The sequence below is a fragment of the Eimeria necatrix genome, genomic scaffold (genome assembly GCF_000499385.1).
Source record: "Eimeria necatrix Houghton genomic scaffold, Enh_scaff359, whole genome shotgun sequence".
Lineage (NCBI taxonomy): Eukaryota > Apicomplexa > Conoidasida > Eucoccidiorida > Eimeriidae > Eimeria > Eimeria necatrix.
The window spans coordinates 17,501-26,126 of record NW_013654091.1 but is presented as its reverse complement, the minus strand read 5'-3'; the positions used below and the strand labels follow the sequence as shown (position 1 = coordinate 26,126).

At 53.8% G+C, this 8,626-nt stretch overlaps 2 protein-coding genes across 2 annotated transcripts in view; one reads left to right on the top strand and one right to left on the bottom strand.

Moving 5' to 3' along the window:
* Positions 1–226: 226 nt before the first annotated feature.
* On the bottom strand, positions 227–835 carry ENH_00046790 (hypothetical protein, conserved; the record flags this gene model as incomplete). The annotated part of the gene is made up of 2 exons (XM_013581040.1): positions 227–383; positions 738–835. The coding sequence occupies 2 exons, from the start codon at positions 833–835 to the stop codon at positions 227–229; spliced, it is 255 nt and encodes an 84-aa protein (XP_013436494.1).
* Positions 836–7,272: 6,437 nt separating this feature from the next.
* ENH_00046780 (hypothetical protein, conserved) overlaps positions 7,273–8,626 on the top strand; it is a gene marked incomplete at both ends in the record, with an annotated part of 2,973 nt that continues 1,619 nt past the window's right edge. The window contains one exon of the mRNA XM_013581039.1: positions 7,273–8,626. This exon is cut by the window's right edge and continues 1,619 nt beyond it. Coding sequence (XP_013436493.1) covers positions 7,273–8,626 — 1,354 coding nt within the window.

Genomic DNA, 8,626 nt, shown 5'->3' with positions numbered 1-8,626 from the left:
GCCGCAAAGAAGAACACAGCAGCGCCAACGAGCACACCAACGCCCCCACTGCACGCACAAACCCTAAACCCTAAACCCTAAACCCTAAACCCTAAACCCTAAACCCGAAACCCTAGCGCACGCTGCTCCTGCTGAAGGGGGACGGGGGAGAGGGAACGGGCCTTCCAAGCCTCGGGACTGGCTTCGAGCTACGGTTTGCGGCTAGCTAGGGTTTAGGGTTTAGGGTTTAGGGTTTAGGGTTTAGGGTTTGGGCACCTGAGGACAACAGCACTACGGGCCCGCTGTGCTCCCGCGCCCAAGCTGCTGCTCCAGGGACAAACAGCAGCAGCGAAGTGACTGCAGCAATCAGCAGCAGCTGCGCAGCAACAATTCCGTAGACTTTGCTGCAGCAGCAAACAAAACAAATCAAATTTAATTTAATAACTCGCCAGCAAAAAGGGAGCAGCAGCAGCAAAAGAGACGCAAAAAACAGCAAAGTTAAACAGCAGCAACGAGCCGCAGCAGCAGCAGGCCTGCTGCTGCTGCTGCTGCTGCAGAAACAGCAGCAGCAGCAGCAGCAGAAACAGCAGCCGCAGCAGCAGCAGAAGCACTGGCGGTTAAGCAAACAAACACGGGGCGCCAGTCACTGGCCTCCCGCTGCAGCGGCCTAGGGTTTAGGGTTTAGGGTCTGCGGCCTAGGGTTTGCAGGGCAGGCTTGAGGGCTAGGGTTTAGGGTTTAGGGTTTAGGGTTTGCGGACCGGATGAAGCCGTGGCGAATCTCCTTGCGGAAGTCCGCCTCCTCAGGCACCCCCTTGCGGCCTCCCTCCAGGCTGTAGTAGTCCACAGAATCTGTCATTTTAAATAAAGTGATGAAGAGAAAAGAAAAAGAAAAGAAAGAACTGGCGGCGGGGGGCTGAGGTGTACAGACACCCGAGCTGCGCAGCGGCGAAACGACAGCTGGCGGCGGCTGGCGCGCGAGCTGCGGTGTACGTACACCCCAAAAGCGAGCTCCAAACGCGGATTTTTCCCACTTTTCACCGCCAATTATATTAATAAGGGAATTTTGTTTCTTTTTTGAGTCAAAAACGCGCAAAATGCGGCCTCAGTCGGCGCTGCGGCGGCGGCGGCGGCTCGCGGCCTGCTGGGGTGTACGCACAGCTCAAACTCGAAGTTTTCCGCTTTTCTGCTCCGCTAATTCTTCTTTATTTTCAGTTTTAATCCAAATAATACCAATAGAGAGGTTCTGAGCTGCCAGCAGCAGCAGCGGCTGCTGCAGCAGCAGCAGCAGCCGCTGTGTAGCTGCTGCGCGGGGCGCCGTGGCTGCTGGTTGCATGTGTCTAGGGTTTAGGGTTTAGGGTTTAGGGTTTAGGCTTCAGGGTTTGTGCAAGCTCAAAACGCGTTTGTGTTTCCTTTTTGCATTTCTGCAATCCGCCCTTTCCTAAACCTCGAGCAAAGATGATGGTGCGCCGCCATCCCAGCCCTAAACCCTAAACCCTAAACCCTAAACCCTAAACCCTAAACCCTAAACCCTACAGCACTTCTTTCCTTCTCCAGCTCGCTCCTCCATACACTTCAAAGAAATGCCTAAAGACACAGAGGGCCCCTCTGGAGGCCCTGGGCTGCTTGTGGGGCTGAGGTATCGAGGGTTTAGGCGCAAAACACAAAAAAGGGTTTAGGGTTTAGGGTTTAGGGTTTAGGGTTCGGCGGTTGCCAGATCCAAGGTCTTCCTTCTTCCAGCTGCAGTGCATGCAGACCCAGCCCCTAACTACGAACAAGCGCCTACGGTTTAGGGTTTGGGGTTTAGGGTTTAGGGTTTAGGGTTTAGGGTTTGTGTGTGTCTTGCAGCAAGGGGACGTTGGCCCTGGTGTCTTAAAGCAGGGGGCCCAAGAGGACAGGGGAGACACTGCGCGCCTGGTGAGCGAGGGTTTAGGGTTTAGGGTTTAGGGTTTAGGGTTTAGGGTTTAGGGTTAAGGTGTTTTATTATCTGATAACGGAGTTTGAGCCTTTGGGAGCTAGCTAGCTTTCTAGCTAGCTAGCTAGCTGGCTGTGCAGCTGGCTCTGTGGCTGACTCTCCCCAGGGTTTAGGGTTTAGGGTTTAGGGTTTAGGGTTTAGGGTTTGGTTGACGCGTCTGCCAGCAGCTGCTGCCTCTGTCGCTGTCGCCCTCCTTTGCCCTTACACTTTCTGGGGTTTTCGTTTATTAAATAAATAAATAAATAAATAAATAAATAAATAAAGTAATTAAACTAAATTGAAATAAATAAATTAAATAAATAAATAATTAATTAATTAATTAATTAATTATATTGGGAAAGTGCGTAGAAGGGGCGTGGACCCAATTGGGGTTTTGTAGGTGCAAAAGCTTAACGCCTGTGCTGCTAGCCGTGCACCGCGTAAACCCTAAACCCTAATTTAGGGTTTGGGTTTCTTGCTTGGTTGTTGGCAAGATGTTGTTTGGGCGGACCCCCCGTTGAAGGGTTTGTCGTTTGGAGCAGTGGTTGGGGCGTCAAACCCTTTTTTAGGGTTTGGGCTTGCAAACCCATTTTTAGGGTTTGGGCTTGCAAACCCTTTTTTAGGGTTTGGGCTTGCAAACCCTTTTTTAGGGTTTGGGCTTGCAAACCCTTTTTTAGGGTTTGGGCTTGCAACCCCTTTTTCAGGGTTTGGGCTTGCAACCCCTTTTTTAGGGTTTGGGCTTGCAAACCCTGTTTTAGGGTTTGGTTGCAAACCCTTTTTTGGGGTTTGCAGCAATACTTCGTGGGGGCCGTGGCCGTGGGAGACCTGGTGAAGTCCACCCTCGGCCCCAAGGGTTTGGACAAAATGCTGCAGCAAATGCATGCAGAAGCAGCAAGAAGAGAAAAGCCCCTCGTGACCAACGACGGGGCCACCATTTTGAAGTCCGTGTGGCTCGAAAACCCCGCAGCCAAGGTCCTCGCCGGTGGGTCTAGGGTTTAGGGTTTAGGGTTTAGGGTTTAGGGTTTAGGGTTTGGGGTTTGGGGTTGGGGTTGGGGTTGTTTGCTTTTTAGTTTGGTTGGTTGCGTTTTTGCTTTGTTGCTTGTTTTTCTTTTTATCTTTTTTGTTTAAATTGATGTCACGGAGTTGGATTGCTGCTGCTGCTGCTGCTGCTGCTGCTGCTGCTGCTGCTGCTGCTGCTGCTGCTGCTGCTGCTGCTGCTGCTGCTGCTGCTGCCTGCTGCTGCTGCTGCTGCTGCTGCTGCTGCTGCTGCTGCTGCTGCTGCTGCTGCTGCTGCTGCTGCTGCTGCTGCTGCTGCTGCTGCTGCTGCTGCTGCTGCTGCTGCTGCTGCTGCTGCTGCTGCTGCACAGATTTGGCGCTGCAGCAAGACATGGTCTGCGGCGACGGGACTACAGGAGTTGTTGTTCTTGCTGCTGAGCTGCTGAGGGAGGCTGAGCAGCTTGTGGAGAAAAACATACATCCCCAGGTTAGGGTTTAGGGTTTAGGGTTTAGGGTTTAGGGTTTAGGGTTTAGGGTTTGGGGTTTAGGGTTTGGGGTTCCGGCGGGCGGTTGCGGGTTTCTGGGGGCTGCGTGCGGCTGGGGCTGAGCCCCCCTCCACACCCTCGCCAAACCCTAAACCCTAAACCCTAAACCCTAAACCCTCGCTGCTGCGGCTGCGCGCAGACCATCATCAGCGGCTACCGCAAAGCAGCAGCAGCAGCAAGGAAGCAACTTGCTGCTGTTGCTTTTGGGGTTTCTGATGAAGAGTCTCTTCGGACTTGTCTTTTAAATGTTGCAAGAACCACTTTGTCTTCCAAGTTGCTGCCAGGAGACAAGGCAAACCCTAAACCCTAGCAAACCCTAAACCCTAAACCCTAGCAAACCCTAAACCCTAGCAAACCCTAAACCCTAGGGAGGGCCGCAGGCGCGAGCTCCACAAGCGCGGGATCTAAAACCCTAGCGAAGTCCCAAACCCTCGTAAACCCTACGGCTTCCTAAACCCTAAGCCGTCCTAAACCCTAAACCCTAGCTAAACCCCAAACTGTAACTCTTGGGGTCTTCAAAAGGCCCCAAGAACTCCAAACCCTCATAAACCCTAAACCCTCGACAAACCCTAAACCCTAGGAAGCGCCGAAACCCTTTTCAAGGCCTCCGCTTTCTTGCATGCGCAAAAGTTGACTTCTGCCTCGCTGTTTCCGGGCCGCGGGATCTAGGGTTTAGGGTTTAGGGTTTAGGGTTTAGGGTTTAGGGTTTAGGGTTTGTGCGCAGGAGCACTTTGCGAAGATTGCAGTGGATGCAATTTTGCGGCTAAGAGACAACTGCGCCTCTTTGGATTTAATTCACATTTTGAAAAAGCCAGGGGGTTGCATGAAAGATTCTTTTTTGGATGAGGGTTTCATTCTTGAGAAGAAAATCGGTAAACCCTAAACCCTAAACCCTAAACCCTAAACCCTAACGGCGGTGGTGTCCTGGGGCGGGGTGTGCAGCGGGCTAAATCCTAAACTCTACAGCCTCTCGCAGGCCGTCTTGGAAGTTCTGCAAGCTAGGGTTTAGGGCTTAGGGTTTAGGGTTTAGGGTTTAGGGTTTAGGGTTTACTGCTTAGGGTTTGCGGTTTCTTCACAGGTGTGGGCCAGCCCAAGATGAAGGAGAACTGCAAGGCAAGTCGCAGGGGTTTAGGGTTTAGGGTTTAGGGTTTAGCAATAGAGCATTCGGACTTCGACGGAATGGAGAGACTTGCTGCTGCTCTTGGCGCTGAGATTCTTTCCACTTTCGACAACCCTTCCGAGGTAGGGTTTAGGGTTTAGGGTTTAGGGTTTGGGGTTTAGGGTTTGGGTTTGCGCGCCGGCGGAGCCGCGGGGGCCGCTGCGCGGCAGCGCCGCGCGCGGCCGCCCCGCCCTCGTCGAGATCCCAAAACCCTTTTTTAGGGTTTAGGGTTTAGGGTTTAGGGTTTGGGACTCAGGCGCCGCTCGGCTTCTGCGCCAAGATGGAAGAAATTGTTATTGGAGATGACACGGCCATCAGGTTCTCCGGTTGCAGAGCAGGTGCCTTGCTGCTGCTGCTGCTGCTGCTGTGGTTGCTGCTGCTGCTGCTGCTGCGGTTGCTGCTGCAGCTGCTGCTGCTGCGGTTGCTGCTGCTGTGCAGTTTCTCTGCGTGCTGCAGCTGCTGGCGCGTTCGTGGGCAGGCTGCGGCTGCCCCGAGACTTCAGAATTCAGGATCTAGGGTTTGGGGTTTAGGGTTTAGGGTTTAGGGTTTAGGGTTTAGGGTTTGCGGTTTAGGCGGAGCGTGCACTGTGGTGCTGCGGGGCAGCAGCGAGCAGGGTTTGGATGAAGCAGAAAGATCTCTCCATGATGCTTTAGCGATTTTGTCGCAGTTGGTGCTGCAGCAGCAGCAGCAGCGGCGGCAGCAGCGGGAAGCAGCAACAGCAGCAGCAGCAGCAGCAGCAGTCACTGGCGGCATTGCTGAGGGTTTCATGCCTGCTGAGCAGCAGCAGCTGCTGCTGGTCTGTGGGGCCGGAGCAGCAGAAATGGCCATGGAAGCAGCAGTGTCTCGCCTGGCCACCACAATACCTGGCAAAGAAGTAAACCCTAAACCCTAAACCCTAAACCCTAATTCCGGGTTTTCGACTGGGGAACCCTGCCCCACGCCAAAACCCTAAACCCTAAGCTCGAGGGGAACCCTGCCCCACGCCAAAACCCTAAACCCTAAGCTCGAGGGGCGCCACCCCAGCAGCTCTTCAGGGGTTAGGGGTTAGGGTTTAGGGTTTAGGGTTTAGGGTTTAGTGTCTGCTGCAGAGCTTGGCCGTGGAGGCGTACGCGCGAGCCCTTCGCCAGATTCCCACCATCATTGTTGACAACGCAGGTTAGGGTTTAGGGTTTAGGGTTTAGGGTTTGGAGCTTGTGGTGCATATTTGCTATCCCTCGGTAAAGGGCGTGAGTCCCTAGGCCTAGGGTTTAGGGTTTAGGGTTTAGGGTTTGCCGCTGGGCCGCGGGCGGCCCGGTGAGGGCCTGGGGCTTGGAACTAGGGTTTAGGGTTTAGGGTTTAGGGTTTAGGGTTTAGGGTTTGGGAAGAGTTAATGTGGTTTTGCATTTGGTGCAATTGTGTTTTGACACACTCAACTTTAATAAACTCCCTTTTCTTTTGGCAGGACAAAGACAAACGAAAAAAAGAAATTGAACAAAAAAGTTTAAACAAATTTGAAATTATAATTCAAAAACAAACAAGCTTGCTGCTGCAGCAAGCCTGTTTGCTGCTGCTGCAGCAAGACTGTTTGCTGCTGCTGCAGCGAGCCTCTTCGCTGCTGCTACAGCGAGCCTCTTTGCTGCTGCTGCTGCAGCAGCGGTCTAGAGAGTGATCTGCTGCGGACAAATAGACCTTCTTAGATGCACCACTTTGATTTATTTGTTCAATTATATTTATTTTATCAATAAATAAACAAAAAGAAAGAAAAAGAAACGAGAAACAGCCCCCAGAGGACCAGTGGTCCTTGCGGTGTACAGACACCGCGGCTGCGGACGCGCGGCGGCAACGCCCGATCTGCAGCTGTTTGGACAATTTGGGGATTTAAATTATTTAATTTTGCGAATTAATTTCAACTTTTATTTAATTTTAGATCTTAATTGCATTATTTCCTCCAAAACGGCTTTTTCCGCGGCTTCCTGGCGCCGGAAGAGAAGCCCGCAGCCACCTGGGCCGGGCCAGTCGGGTGTACGTACACCTCAGCTATATACGCTGTTTTTATTCACTCAATTTCGCTTTTCAAGTTTCATAAATCCTTTAATGCAATTATTTGCTGCAGTCGCTGCACAAACTCGCTAAATTCACGCCGCAGCAGCAGCAGCAGCAGCAGCAGCAGCACCGTTGGCTGGCCGCGCGCTGCTGCTGCCGAAAATCGGGCGGCAGCAGCAAGCAGCAAGCAGCAGCAGCAGCAGCTGCTGCTGCTGCAGTTTAAAACGCCTTCATAATGAAATTCGAATTCTAATTGTTTATCTTATTTGCTTTTTAACAAAGAACAGACAAAGAGACAAAAACAGAACACGGGAGTCTGCGGTCTCCCTCGATACCGCTGCCCACTGCAGCAGCAGCAGCAGCAGCAGCAGCAGCAGCAGCAGCTGAAAAAGCGTCGTTAGCAGCAGCAATCAATTTCCAAGCTAAATTGTCTCCTGCAGCGTTGCCTGCAGCAGCAGCAGCAGCAGCTGCAGCTGCTGGCTGCAGCAGCAGCTGCAGCTGAGGCCCTCCCGCAGCGGTCTCCTCGGCAGCAGCCTCCACACCATCTCCAGCAGCAGCAGCAGCAGCAGCAGCAGCAGCAACAGCAGCAGCAGCAGCAGCAAAAGGTGTTTGTAAATCTGATGGTTTGGGGCCCTTTTCTGCAGCAGGGGTCATCAGGGCCTTCAGCCCTTAACCTTTTGCGCGGTGTCTGTACACCTCAAGATGAGCGCAGCAGCAGCAGCAGCAGCAGCAGCAGCAGCAGCAGCAGCAGCCGCTGCAGCAGCAGCAGCAGCAATGGTTGGCGCTGCGGCTTAGTGAGACCCTGCCGATGCGGGTGGTGGTCCCTGCCGCTGCTGCTGCTGCTGCTGCTGCTTGGTGCGGCAGCAGCAGCAGCAGCAGCAGCAGCAGCAGCAGGACTGCAGCAGCACGAGCCCCCTGTCTTTGCTTCTTCTTTAAAACTTGCAAAGCTGCAGCAGCGGCTGCGCAAACACCACGTGCATGCAGCAGGCCCCCCGCTAGCCCTGCAGCAGCAGCAGCAGCTGCTGCAGCAGCAGCAGCAACAGCAACTGCTGCAGCAGCAGCAACAGCAGCAGCAACAACAACAGAAGCAGCAGCAGCAACAGCAGCAACAGCAGCAAAATGAACAGCAGCAGCACCCTGGAGCTGCTGCTGCGCTGCTGTCTGTCTTCAATGATTTACTTGTCTCCTTCAGCAGCAGCTGCAGCTTGTTGGCTTTTGCTGCTGCTGCAGCAAACGCGACTTTTGCCGGGCTGCTGCTGCGCAGCATTTGGATGAATCCCCTGAAGAGCAGCGCAGCAGCAGCAGCAGCAGCAGCAGCCAGCAGCAGCAGCAGCAGCAGCAGCAGCAGCAAAAATACGATGCTACCGATTGAAAAGGGACACTTTTGGAGGGCCCGGAGAGCAGCAGAGAGACTTAAAGCGGCGCTTGTTGCTTGCTGCAAGATCTGCAGCAGCAGGAGCAGCAGCAGCAGCAGCAGCAGCAGCAGCAAACTGAGTGAGGCGCAGCAGCAGCTGCTGCGGGAAAAACGGTGGCTGCCGTGGCTGCTCGACGGGCAGCAAGAGTCCCAGTCAGCGCTAGCAGCAGCAGCAGCAGCTGCTGCTGCTGCAGAAGCCGCAGCTGCAGAGGCCAGAGCAGCAGGCAGAGCACCGGAAGCAGCAGCAGCAGCAGCAGCAGCAGCAGCAGCAGCAGATGATAACTATAGTGCTTCCAGGCCTGAGGATGGAATTTTATTGGCCCCTGACTCTCCGTGGTATGAAGGCGAAGCAGCAGCAACAGCAGCAGAGACAGAAGCAGAAGAAGAATCACCAAAAGTTGCAGCAGCAGCAGCAGCAGCAGCAGCAGCAGCAGCAGCAGATGAGTCCTCCTTGCTGCTGCGGCCGTGCACTGACTTTGACATTGTGTCTCCTCTGAGCGACAGCAGCAGCACAACTTTGCTGCAGCCATGTTCTCCCCTCGCAGCAGCAGCAGCAGAGG